General features: G+C 57.0%; 1 protein-coding gene across 12 annotated transcripts in view; it reads right to left on the reverse strand.

The window, feature by feature from the left end:
* Window positions 1-13,642, reverse strand: part of DNM2 (dynamin 2) — an 82,704-nt gene that overhangs the window by 13,552 nt on the left and 55,510 nt on the right. For 3 of the 12 annotated variants that reach the window (XM_045774632.2, XM_045774628.2, XM_045774626.2), the window contains exons 10-16: window positions 13,347-13,485; window positions 11,002-11,088; window positions 9,323-9,393; window positions 7,977-8,006; window positions 6,107-6,158; window positions 5,146-5,157; window positions 1,009-1,122 (exon numbers count right to left, since the gene is read on the reverse strand). In XM_045774632.2, coding sequence (XP_045630588.1) covers window positions 1,009-1,122; window positions 5,146-5,157; window positions 6,107-6,158; window positions 7,977-8,006; window positions 9,323-9,393; window positions 11,002-11,088; window positions 13,347-13,485 — 505 coding nt within the window. Of the gene's footprint in view, window positions 1-1,008; window positions 1,123-5,145; window positions 5,158-6,106; window positions 6,159-7,976; window positions 8,007-9,322; window positions 9,394-11,001; window positions 11,089-12,050; window positions 12,190-13,346; window positions 13,486-13,642 lie in introns of all 12 variants that reach the window. The other 9 variants (XM_045774638.2, XM_045774633.2, XM_045774630.2 and 6 more) reach the window with 6 other exon arrangements.

Consider the following 13,642-nt stretch of genomic DNA (forward strand, 5'->3'; position numbering starts at 1 on the left):
ATGGGGAAGGCAGAGCTTGGGCCCGGGACAGCCTCACAGCACAAGCCTGACAAGCTCACCCGGACACGGGAAAGAAACAGACTGCTGTCTTCGTCACTGTCTTCGCTTTGGGCCTCTTGTCACAGACACCTAACATCACCCCAGCCAATGGGGAGAGCCAGTAGGCCCAGGAAAATGAGAGAAACACAGTGACCCTCGCTGGTGACCCTCAGAAGCAAAGCCAGCCCACAACAGAGCAGCAACAGGCAGTCACCCTGGGGCGACATCATTCCAGGGCCACTAAGCCGCGACCATGTTGTTAAGGGAAGGAAGCAAAGCGATGGGCCACTCAGGACGGGAGGATGGGCCTGTGCAGAGGCAAAGGGACCCAGACAGTGGCGCTGCTGGAGGCTACCCCCGGACTCGCAGACCTTGCCCACGAGGTCATGGAGACTGCAGTATGACGCAGTGTGAGGCGGCATGCAGGCCACTCCCCGTGGTCAGTGCTCCCGGCGCTGTTCCCAGAGGCCTCCACACGGCCTTTGGATAAGGACAAGCACAGGTGGACCACTCGAAAGACAGACACTATAGCTAGGCCCGTCACAGGGGCCATTCAGCCCCACTTCACAGATGGGGAAACAGAGGCCTAAAGAGGCTAAGGGCCTGGCTGAGCCCTTGCAGGTTGTAGATGTTGGAACCCCAGCACCTCAGCAGCCCGGCTGTGAGCCTGAGTCCCTGACCTCGGGCCCTGCCCCCTCTGAGAGCCAGGGATGCCTCACTGTGACTTTGGAGGCTGGGGTCAGTTCCTAGCCTGCTGAGGGCTCCACTCCCCCATCTTCCTTCCTGCCTGGAGGAGAAGCTGCCATCTGGGACCCCTAGGGGCCCTTGAGAGTCAGGATATGCAGCCTGGCCATTACCGTTCTCTGCGGGAGCTCCGGGATACTGGTGGCGCTCAGGGAGCCTTTCTTGAATGAACCAAAGTAAGCACCCCCCATCCTAGTCGCACTGCCCTGCCCCCCAGCCACTCACCTCCTCATCCTTGTACCAGGATAGAGACTCCGCAGTCAGCACAAACCAGTACTCCTTGGAGCCGCCCTTCATCAGGCTGATGTTGTTGATGGTCAGCCAGCCCCTGCGGATCACCTGGGGGGGAGGGTGCTGCTCAGAGGACAAAGCCTGCCGCCCCGCCCGGCCCACCCCTGTGCAGCGGCCAGTGCCCTTGTCCCCAGGAAGGAAGAGGGACCAGGGCAGGGACACCTCCAGCCCGAAGCCAGGCGACCCAACTCCACCTTGCCCCTAAGCATTTCCCACTGGCAACCAACATGGGACACCCAGGCAGACAGACACAGGGCACGCACACTCACTCGCAGGCCCAGGGCTGTCAGGGAACCGGGTCCCCGGGAGACCCCCTGCAGGAGACCCCCTGCACACGGGGTTAGGTTCAGTTCGTGCAGGCAAGAACAGGCAGGGTATGCCCAGCTAGAAGGGAAGGTCCCAGGCCTGTATGTGTGTCACATGGGATGTGACATCGGAGGAACCACACCTGCAAGACGCAGGTACCATGACGCCTTCAGACCCTGCCCCTTGCACCCTCAGGAAAACGGCTGTTGGAAGGCTGAGGAACTGCCGCAAAATGGGAGTGCTTCTTTCTCTCCTTTCATGGCTGACCAGCAGAGGCTCAATGCACAGCGTCAACTCTGCTGCCCCTTCTGGTGGCTCACCTGCCCAGCTCACTCGGGGGAACACTCGGTGGGCAAAGGGACCTGCTCTGAACAGGAATCGTGGCCAGTCTCTGTCCTGAGGCTCCGTTCCCCACAGGCTCCTTCCAGAGTATAGGAGGAAGGGATGCTTCCACCCAGGGGGCTGGGGCCAAAGGTCTGGGCCTGGGCAACCTGCAGGGCATCACGCCCCACGCTGGCTTCAAACCTGGAGGCAGACCTACTTTTCTCTGACACGTTAAAGTTCTGGCTGGAAGATCCCCAGATGGGGATCGTCTGGCTGCAGAGATCATCTGAGTAGGAGCCAGAACCCAGACCTACGCAGAGGACTCACCTGACAGCTACATGTAGGCAGCCTGGGGGGCCAGGGTCCTATGCTCCCTGGGTCATGGAGGCATGTGTGGGCCGGAGCTACCCATCACTCTGGACTGGGGAACCCAGGGCAGCGGGAAGCACATGGAGGCACAGGCAGGGCCACCTGGGGCCCAGGCAGCAACAGACTGGGCCAAGCTACAGAGGTGCGGCCAACGACAGCTGCGATGGACTGGTGTGGAGCCCCCCCCACGGTGGGGTGTCGCAAAAGCACCAGAGATGGGGCTCCAGGGATGACTCTGGGGCCTACATGTCTTCGTAATGGGTGGGTCTCAAGAGGGACTTCATCCCCTGCCCTCTGACCTGCCCCCAAGCCTGTTAAATCTTCACAGGGCCACCTGCCCCCGATGGCTGGAATAAGCCTCAGAGGCCATGAAGGTTGGAGGTGGCCAGAGTATATCCAAGCACCTCTGCACTACCCAGAAGCCTTTGCCCAGGCTGGGGACAGCATGGGATCCCACCAGGCAGCCCTTCTCAAGGTTTCCTAGTGATGATGAGAGCACTGGGGAGACCTGTGGCCACCAGCCCCAATAAGGTCATCCTCCCAAGGCACCCTGATTTACCACTGAGAATCTGGAGTCCTGGGAACACCCCCCAGGCCCAGGCAAAGGGGGATGTCTGGTCACCCTGGGGGCAAGGCTGATCTTCAGACTCAGGCCCAAGGCCATCCTGCCTATGACCCGGGGAAGGAGTCCCTGGCTCCAGCAACCACACCCCGCCCCAGAGTGGTGCCGCGCTCTGTGTTCAGACCAGCTCCTCCCTTCCCTACCCCAGGGGGGGCAGGGCAGGGCCTGCCTAGTCCTAGCCCAGGCCAGGCAGAGTAGGTACTCCTAAACTTAAGTCAATAACCACCAGGGGATGGGGAGGAGGTGGAGAACGCCGGTGATTGGTGCTCCCCAGGAGAGAAATGTTTACACGGTGGGCTCTCTCTACTCTGGGGCCCAGTCCAGCTCCCAAGGGGGCAGACGTTCCCCCACCTGCTCCTCAGGGGCCTGGCTCACCTGCCTCCACCCTCAGTGAGAAGCAGGCTGAGTTGGCAAACAGGGCCCCGGCCATGCTGTGGGGTGTGTGGCCTCGGGGTGGAGGGGACCTCGGAGCAGAGGCACTGCCGGGGCCGTGCCCGGAATGGCACATCTGAGCCTCGAGGCAGGAGGCTGCTGGGTAGACTTGGAGAAGCCTCCAAGGTCCCCTTTCCCTCGAGCTGCCCAGAGAGCTGTCCGTGTGGGAGCCAAGTGGGGTCAGAGACACAATCCCACCCCGGGGAGGTGCAAGCCGTGGGCTGCAGACACACGTGCGGAGTCTAGAGGAGAGGGAGTTTAGCCTCCTCATCCAAAAGCCAGACTTGTGCCCCAGGGACCTGGCTTAGAAGGAGGGCATGGGGGGACAGAAGAGGCAGGCAGGCTCCCACGCTCCAGGGTGCACAGCGACAGGCATGCAGGCCCGCCAGGGACAGGAGGAAGGGCTGCCAGGGGCAGCATGGGCGGCAGGCAGGAAGCAGCAAGCTGGGGCCCGCTGGCAGGGTGGGTCAGCCTACTCCTGGGTGATGGTCTCGGCCTGAGTCGCCTGGGGCAGGAATGGAAACCATGGCTCGGAGACCCAGGGGCCCACGGCCTTGACTGACGTGGCAGGGATGGGCTTTGTGGCTGGGGCCAGGGAATCTGGCAGGAAAAGAATGACTAAACCTCTTGGGGTGCGAGGAGAAGCAGGCCCCAGGGCTGTCTGGAGGGAAGAAACGGTTCTGAGTTCAAAGAGGACCGGGGGGGGGGAGGGGTGACATGGGGAAAAGCGGGAACCACAGGCCTAAGGACCAGCCATTCCTCCTGCCACTGCCCCCACCCGACCCTGCCGAACATTGGTTCTCTCTGCACCTTCCAGACCCCAGGTGCAGCACAGCCCTGGCACAGGATCGCCTCAGCTACTGTGAAGTCCCCCGGGGCTCACCAGAAGTTCCCTGCCAGAGGGCAGCGGCTGGGCCGCCCGGCGCCTCAAGTGCCGGCAGTGGGAGAACATCCTGGAGAAGGAGGCCCAGGCCTTGCTCTCTGAGGTGGAGAGCTGGGGCTGGAGCCAGCTGCCTGGAGGTGAGCACCTTGAAAACAGCTCACCTCTCAGATGGGAGCAGCACCTGCTCCCCACTGGGCTGGCCTGGGCTGGGCCACACATGGAGAGGAGGTGTTCCCTATAACAGGGATGGCAAATACCATTCATCGTTGGAGGCCACACTGATCAGTGGGCAGCAGCTGCCACCTTAGTGAGAATTCCAAGTGAGCATTCAGGGCGCAGCCGGAAAGGGTGCTAGGATCAATTAGTGATGACTGCCGCAGGCAAAATACAAGGAAGGGAGCAAGTGGAACAGAACAGTCTGATCAATCATCGTATCTGCCACGGGGACAGAAGGATAGTGGCAGCATCCAGGAGAGAGTTCCCTGATCAATCAGTCATGTCTCTCATGGGTGTCAGAGGGATGTCATGTGCAAAGCTATCATACAGGAAAAAAAATTCTTTGACCAGTTAGTCACATCTGCCACAGAATGGGGAGTGGTGGCATGCTCAGGAAAGAATGCCAGGATTGATTAGCTATGCCTGTCCCTGGCATAGGGCTGGGGAGAGGCACAAAGGAAAGAGTGCTGGATCCATTAGTAATGTCTGCCATGAGTGCAGGAGGAGGAAATTCCAGCATGATGATGTCTGCACTGGAGTGGTGGCAGCAGCAAGAAAGAGTTCCAGCAGCCCTTAAGCAAACTCTTCCCTGGCCAAGGATGTGAGGGGAGGGAAGCATGGGGGTTGTTAGCTGAGTATTTGCCATCCCTGACCTATAGGAAACTAGCTAAATGTGTCAGGAACAGGCTGGAGGGGTGGGCCTCCTACAAGGATGGTGGTCAGGTTAGTGTCTGTGTGAGTCGGCTTATGCCCAGGGCAACACGGAGTCCGGCGGGCGTTGGCCATGGCAGGCGGTTTTTAGGTTAGCTTGATTTTTAGTTGTTCTGTTATTCTGGGGGGAAGGGACATTACGGGGTGGCGGGGTCTCCACCACTCTTAGGTTCTCTAATGTTTGCTACCACACTAAGTGGGTACTTACCAAGATCTCCCCCTTTGAAAATGCAAAGTTAGGATTGTGGGTAAATCAAAGAGGAGCAGGCAGAAGAAAAGAAACGTAAGGGACATGAAGGGACAGAGAAAAAGCAGGAAAAGCACAAAAATGGGAGGAGAGAAGAGCAGGGAAAAAAAACAGCAAAAGAAAAAAAATTACATGCTATTAATTATATTCATGGTGTTAATATTTAATTCATTATCATCTCCCGAAACAAAAAAGCACAACATATGTATTACCTACGGCAAGCGCAAAAACATCATGCAGTGGTTACATCCTTCTTTTCCAGAGGGCTCTGTAATCGTGCAGGATAGCAGAGCCCCCACCCCGCCCCCACCCCCACCCCATCTAATGGGGAGAAGCAGGGTGGGCACTGGCAGAAATTTTTGTGAAGATGATGTGTTTTCTTAAAGAAAAAAGAGGCACCTGATACTGGCATATATGAAGCTGTTCATATTGTTCATGCCCAAGGCCTCTGGCTGGGGCATGACATCGAGGTAGAAAATCCTTCCCGTGGCTCTGGGCTTCTCTGGGTATGGGGCTCAAAGCACCCTCAGGCTCCCCAGAACTGCTTATCACAATGCAGCCTCCCACCCAGGCCCTCCCACAGATTCTGAATCTCTGTGGCTAGGCTGGGAAACCAATTTGGCTGCAGACACCCATGGGTGACTGGGCTGCCCCTCTTTCAAGGGTCAAGTTCTAAGCATAGCCTTGGATGTCAGACAGGGCTTGTGGGTGTACAAATTTGCCCCCCAGCCTGTGTCAGAGCTTCAGCTCAAAGACAGGTTTCCTGAAACATCAAAACCTGAACAGACTCAAGAGGCTGGGGAGTGGGGTAAAGGGTCCGGTGGGACATGCCACAAGCCAGGCACCATCATTGGGCTCAGTGGTCCCTAAGTGCCCATCCACCCCCAAGGGTAGAGCTATGGGTTGCGGAGGGGTGGGCTACCTGGTTGGGGATGGCTCTCTTCTTGTTCAGCTGTGTGCTCCTCTGCTGGGCGCTGAAAACAAAGCAGAGAGAGGACTCATGTGGCGACATGCAGGAGAGACGTGGTGGGGTTCTCTCCCTTGGTGGGGCCAAGTGGCCAGCTAAGGGCAGAGGCAGAGAGAAGCCCCTTACACACAAGGGGCTGCCCAAGGCAAAGAGTTGGGCTCATGCAAAAATGGATTTAGTTAAACTGAGGCTTTGAGGCCCTGACCTCAGCCACTCCTAACAGCACCAGCTATTTCCAGGAGTCAAGGGCCCCAGAGCCTCCAAGGCCTGAGAAGCTGGACTCCCACGTTGCTGGGAAGAAGCCACAGTGGCTTCAGAGTAACCTGAGCACCAGGCTGCCTGGGGGTCAAACTTGAGGCTTCTTCCCACTCTCTCTTCCCATCCCTGATCCCAGCACCAGGTCTTCAATGGCTCTAACCACAGAGCTGGCCAGCCTGGGAGATCAGACATGGGACGGCTGCCCACCATGAAAACATCTTGGATGGCTCCTGGCCCATTCCAGAGGAGAGATAAGGTCCACAGGGCGTGTTTCTATACGGTCCCTTACTCGTCTACAGTCCCTGATCTCTTTTCTTCTTCAGCTATCCTTTTTCCTGGCTAGTCTGTGCCACGCAGAAGACGGTCACATATCTTGTATGGGGGAACCTATTCAGCTCCGTTGTTCATCCTGTTTTCCACTGGGACAATCACAGCGCCACCTGCATACAACTGATATCTCCTATAACGTAGACATCCTATTTTCTTTTCCTGTCGTATTGCTTTTGAAACTTTCAGAATATGACAAGGCAAACCACCTTGTTTCATTCCTTTACTCGCTGCCTCTGGGGCTGTACCTTAAAGTTCAAGCTGGCTGTTGGTATAAAGGAAAGAAGAGAGAGAGAGAAAGAGAGAGAGAGAGAAGGAGAGAGGGGAGAAACAGTTAAGGAAATAGGCTTCTATTCCTAGATCATTAAAGGTTGGAACATTAAGAACATTATCCAACAATTTTCCTAACATTCAATGAGTTCATCATAGAGCTTTTTCTCTGGGCCCTGGTTTTCGTGTTTAGAGGGCAGTGAGAAAGTACCCCAGAATATCTAAGCACAGGAAGGAGTTCGGTCAACAGGGTCTGAAGGAGACAGGACTGATTAAGCCACACACAGTGATGGCTGGATGCTAGTGAGGTTCCAGATGTGCTGCTTCCGAGGGGCTTCCTGGCTCCCACCTTCCCCCGGCAGCCTGAGTAGCTGCCCCTTTCCCTTGCCTCTACCCACTCAGGAATGTCTTGCTGTTGGGAATGGGGGTGTGGGAGGGAGCGGGGAATGGTGGGGGGAAGGAGTCCAAAGTCCTCCCCTCAGCCTGCAGAGCCCTCCTGGCAATGGGGTCTGGTCTCTTACTTCCACCTTGCTTTGGTCTCCCCAAGCCTCCCTGCTTCCTGGCCTTCCTTCCCCATCTCCAACAGTGTTTGGGTTCCCTGCCTGTCACCTGGTGGTCTCTCCAGGCCACATCCCTTGCTCCACTTTCCTACAGCACCTCACCTACTCTCCTTTCCAACTCTTGTCTGCCTTGTGACAACGTGCTCAATAACACATGTCCAGCCTGTGGGGTCTGAAAGGGCAAGGCCCAAATCTGGCTTGTTCACCGTCCTGCTCCAAAGGCCCAGCACCAGGCCTGGCTTTGAGACAGTGCTCCATGGCTATCCAGTGGGCCCCCGGGGACATCCCCCCCAAGGCTGAGCCCTGGCTTGTGCCTGGGCTGGGCGGAGCCTGGCACCCTGGGCCCCGCCACCAGCCAGGGCGACCCCGTTCACACACCAGGAAAAAGGCACACAGCAGGCAATACCCACCCGGTCACCAGCTGCTCAGTATAATAACAGCTGGGGGAAGTGGGAAGGCCCAGGAATCCAGAGGAAAGAGTGGAGTGGTCAAAGGAAAAACAGGAGAGATTGTGAGAAGGAACTGTGGATGAAGTGTGAGAAGCAGAGACATCAAAGTGAGGAAAACAGCAGCAAACCAAAGAGGGGGACCAGCATTTCAGCCCACATACACCCGGCGTGGGGAGCAGCTTCTGATCATGCTCTCACTTGTTCATTCATTCATTCCTTCCACTCACCTACCACACGCCCAGCAAAGATCAGCTGACCAACTGCGGTGAGAGCAACTGTGAATGTTCCACCCAGTAAGTGCTCAGCCTGGCACAGAGACCCCTGAGCGAAAGATCCTCTCGTCCAGCCTGCTAGCCCAACACTGGGCTCTAACAGACACGTCACAAGAAAGCCTCCCTGCAACCCCACGGCCAGGCCAGAAGGCGGCCCTCCGTACTCAACACAAGCCTCACACAGCCCTGACCCCAGCAGTGAAGACGCTGTGTCTTAACTGGTTTGGTGCAGGTCTGTCTCTGGCACGGGACCTTCCTTTGAGGGTGGGGACCTGGGTCTGTGCTTGCTCACTGCTGTATCACAGAGCCTGGCACAGAGAACACACACCAGGAATACCTGCTAAGTGAATGCAAGGAAGCTGCCTACTGATGATTTTGGGATTCTGTTGGGCTCGGGCAAGAAGACCTTCCGGAGCCACCAGAACAATCCGTGTGATGCCCAAGCTGGCTGAGGGTGACCTCAGGGGCTGAGGGAATCACTGAGCGATGCTTGAGGCCGCCAGCATTTACATCCACATCATGCCAAAATCAGAGATCCTTGCTCTGGCCCCTTGGCCAGGTGCCATGGAAGGTTCTGGTTTTTAATCTATGGTGCATGGATGGAAGCCACGGAGGGCCTGGATAGTACTTCCCAGAGAGTAGCCCCCAGAGCCCCGAGCCCATGAGACACTCTGTGAAAGGGCCAAGTGCAGATGGGGGGTATCTGGGGAAAGCTGCACAGTTCATGAAAGGCTCTGAGAAGTCACGCAGAAAGGAAAGCACTGCATGCTCCCAGCCTCCCCCCTTCCCGAGGTGGCTGAGCACAGGTCTGCCCCAAAGGAGGCACATTGAGGACAGTAAGGATGGGGGCTACTGTTAGCCCAGGAAAGCTTCCAGATACTCTCAGGTGGCTCCATGCTTCACCCCAGGCCCTGACAGAAAGACCCTCTTGCCCCAGTCAGCTGAGGGAAGCCAACTCGACCACTTCCCTCGGGGCCTGGCTCTGAGGGCAGGCACTGGTATCACCCACCAGCCGCTGTTCTGAAAAGTACATACTTGGCAAATCCAATAAAGTCCTCATGGTTTGTGTTGATGTAGGACTGCTCGATGTCAATCAGAAGAAGAATCTGGAAGAAAGCAGGGTTAACTATGAGCATAGAGCTGAGCTTGGCCAGGATGGCAGTGGCCAGAGCCCTTCCCACACCCGCCAGCAGGGGGGGCTGGAACCATACTGCATCCCAGGCGGCAGACCTGGGAACACACATACATATACATCCCTCCAACACACACCTTGGGGTCCATCTGCAGGGGGAAGGGGGCATGGGTACTTTGAACCTTCAAGGCCTCACAAGAAAGACTGGGCCAACAGAGCGGAGTGAGGCAGTCGTGTGGCGGATGCAGGCACGGCCTCTGGGGCTGACCATCCGCGCTGCAGTCTCACTCGGCCCCCGCCTGGCGGAGTGACCCTTGCCCTCAGGTTACCAAACAGTGGAAAGGGGCACTGCATAGGGTTAAATAATTCACAGCACGTAAAGTGTTTAGAACAGCACCTGACATGTTGCAAGTGCCGCATTAAAACAGCAAAGGCAATTTTGCCAGGCGAGGGCATGAGAACAGTACACACAAACACAGGCACCTAGGAGCCGGTCAGGATGCCATCTCAGCTAAGGGACAGGCCTTTACACAACACCCTGCCCCTTCCTGTCATTTCACCGTGCCTCTGAGCACTCAAGCATGAAACATGCCAGGCACTTGGATCTTGTGGGGTTGCTGGAAAATGCTGGGGTGCTCTGTTCATGGGAGCCACTGTTGCTGGTTTTATAAGGCCTGAGCACCATGGGCCGGAGCCCAGAAGTGCTGGTGGTGGGACAACCAGGCAGTATGGTGTGGGGAAGGGACAGCCACATTCTTGACAACAATGACAACAAAATGAACTGCAATCTTTTAAGCTTTTGATACAACTTCTGGGCTACAGAAGCCACATGGGCTGGGGCGCAGGTTGACTGGGGGACCCTCTGAAGGACAAATGAGCCAGGTTCTCCTCCACTGATGGGCAACACGAGATGGCATCACAACTGAATACAACACGGAGGCCTTTTCTGGTTCTGGTTTGAACGCACACCCGCCAAGAGACCGTGGCGGACGACTAGGGGTAGAGACTGAGACTAGACATAGGCCCTACGGAGACAAAAGGACAGCCACGGGCTCACTTGGCATGTGACAGGTGAGACCCTTGCTGCAGTGGTGTGGGGACCAACCTTGTGTGCACCTGGACAGTCTCCACATGGAAACTGTTAAAACCTAAAAAGCACTCAAACATCGTCTGCTGGGAGAATGCATAAATAAGCTGTGGTCCACACACACCATGGCCACCGCAGAGGGAAACAGCAACAACCTTCACCAACACCACGAACAACGGGGTTGAGTACCGAATGCTCTGTGCTGGGTGAGGGAGGGCGAATCAAGAGGCTACGTACTACAGGGGTCCCTTTGAGTGACATTCTGGACAAGGGAGCAGACTGGTTGCCAGGGCCTCAGGGGTTGGGGGGGGGCAAAGGACAGGAATTTTGAGGGTCACAGAAGGGTTCTGTACTTTGACAGAGGTGGGGGTCACCTTGCTTTATGCGTTTGTCATTATTCAAGGCAATGTATGCTCAAGATTTAAGCACATTAAAAAAAAAAAAAGACATATGCACATAAATCATACCCGAAAAATAATACAAAAAGCCAATTACCTGGTCCTTGGTTCTCCCCTCCCGTTCCCGGATGTAGGTAGTGACAATTCGCTCCGTCTCTTCTCGCAAGCGGGGGTAGGAGCTGAGCTGGGGGGGGGGGGCGGGTACAGTGGCAGCATTGACTGAGTTCGTCATGGCACAGGAAACAACATGAACCACACAGAGAACATGGGGGAAGAGGAGTGACCAGGGGTGGGCCTACCGAGTCCCCACCCCACTTCTGTCTCACAGCTGCTCCAGCTGAGAGATGAGAAGGGGATGGTGGGGTGACGGTGTGCCAAAGAGAGTGACAGGGCGCCCACGCACGAGCAGAGATGCTTTTCGAGAATGGATTTGAAAGTGGAAAGTGGCAAGAGAAAGTGGGTGGTGTGTGTCTGCTGCCCAACAGTGACAGCCACCCCCTCCGCCCAGCACTGGTGAGAGCAAGGACACCGACTCTAATCAAGGCCACCCCAGTGGGGTGGGAACTCTTGCCCAGCTCGTGAGTGAGTAGCACCTGTTCCAGGATGATGGGGGCGGCATCTGGGCCATCTACCTCAGAGGGACCCCCTTACAGAAAACTCTTGCCCAATCGTAACCAAACCAAACGCACAGAGAAGCCCACCTTCCAGGGTTTGGGTTAAGTCCACGTGTTGGGGACAACTGAGCAGACAGTCAAAATCACTAGTGGAAAGCCTCTGAGATGGCCCGTGACATGCAAACACGCAGGTCTGCGTGCTGGTCACGGTTCACGCTGGGTGATGGGGTGGAGACCCTCCTTCTCCAATGGTTCCGGGAACAGGCACTGCCGCTTGGTGAGTCCCTAGCAACACCCCAGGCCTCCCATCCCTGTCAGAGCCCAAACTGGGAACGCGGAACACCCGTGCACTGTGTGCCGCCCCCCCTCCCCCCGCTGTCTGCCCAGCAAAGCTGAGATGTCGCTCGGCGACAGGTGGCCCACGGAAGGGGGTGCCTGCTGAGGCAGAGTTTCCAGATGCACAGGTGGAGATGAACATGGGGGAGGACAGATGCGGGACAAATGCGCAGGTGACAACAAAACCTTCGGTTACCTTCTCGGCACACTTTTTAATGACTGTGGCCAGTTCTGAGACCACGAGATCAACACACTTCAAACTCGGCTCTTTGAGCTTTACAATCTGTTTTTTCACAATGGCTTCAAAGGCCATGTCGGGGGTGAAGAGCCCCGTCCTGGGTCATGCGGAGGGCGGGACGAGGTAGAAAGACACCCAGGGACAGTGCAGGCCACACACGCGGGATGGGAGACAGAAAGAGAAGAAAGGAGAGTCAGCTGGTTAGTGACATGCAAGTAGGAGCCTGTGCCCGCATTTGCCCCGAAGCTGCTTCGGATCAAGGAGGAGTCCTGGGTCGGAGGGGAGGCGGGGCCGGGGCGGGGCTAGGGGGTCAGCATCACCGTTGGGACGGCGAAGGGAACGTGGAGGCCTTGAATTTTCACATCTTTTCTCCCTCTCCCTTTTCTAATCGAAGAAGCTTAAGAAGCAAATGTGGGCTTTTCCAGACTGAGACAGAAGGCTCAAGCAGAGTTTCCCTGCCTTAGGAGACCGACCCAGGGCTCTAGGGCTTCTGCAGACGTGCGAGCACAAACCGCCCGATGGGAAGCACTTCAGCTATCTGGCCAGAGCGCGCTGCCCCGGGAACCAGGCCTGTGAGGAGCCCAGCGTGTCCCGCCAGCTGGAGACGGTGGCCCATGAACACCAGCACACAGGTCCCTGGGACCTAGTGGCTGGGGGGGACGTGCTGCCTGGGGGACAGCTCCTCTCCTGGAGGGAGTCAGGGGTACTGGTGGAGACAGCAAGGAGCCGAGCCAGCTTTGCTAGGCCGGGCACCTGAGCACTCATTCTGCTGTTGGCATCCGGGCCTTTCTTAGTGCCTTGGGGACAGAGAAGTGGCTGGCTCCAGGAAAGTCCAAGGGTGCCAGGTATTTGTCAAGAAGGGGTGACAGCCAGGGGGGTTCAGGGAGCTTGGCCTCCAACAGCTGACACGGGGTCCCTCTCTGCTTCCCAGAAGGCAGCAAAGCGACAGCCCAACGAAACCCCCAATTCCATCAGACACATGCTAAGGCTTGGTATCAGGGTCCCAGGGAGCCCTGCCCACCAATCGGGCCGGTTCTGGAGGCTTGGCACACACCCCCACACAGACATCACGCCCAGGCCAACACACCCCCGCCCCAGCCCCAGGGAGAAGGCCACATTCTTGGAAACTGAGGCAATCTGGGGGGGAAAGGGCACCAGCAGGGCAAAGGCTGTAGCAGCACTGGGAGCCTGATACCAAACCCCCATACCCCCGCTTCCACAAGGCCAGGAGTCACCCTGCCGAGGGCCCAATACCTTACTGGTACACTGCCTAACTGTATTGATTAGCTCCTGGATAACCAGGTCGACACATTTCAGACAGGGCTCTTTCAGCTTGACGACCTGCTTTTTCACAATGGCCTCGAATGCCAAGTCCGGGGTGAAGAGCCCGGTCCTAAAACCATCCGTACCCGGGGGTAGGGGAGATAAGTCAGAGAGAAACAAAGCACGGTCAGCAATTTCATAGGCACGGGCCAGGTCCCCGAGAATGAGCCAAGGTCACGGCAAGTCTGGGGGTCGGATGCCTGCATCCACTGCCTGGAAACCCACAG

This window comes from Ursus americanus, chromosome 14, assembly GCF_024610735.1.
Source record: "Ursus americanus isolate L20-20 chromosome 14, mUrsAme1.1.p, whole genome shotgun sequence".
In the NCBI taxonomy this organism is placed as follows: domain Eukaryota; kingdom Metazoa; phylum Chordata; class Mammalia; order Carnivora; family Ursidae; genus Ursus; species Ursus americanus.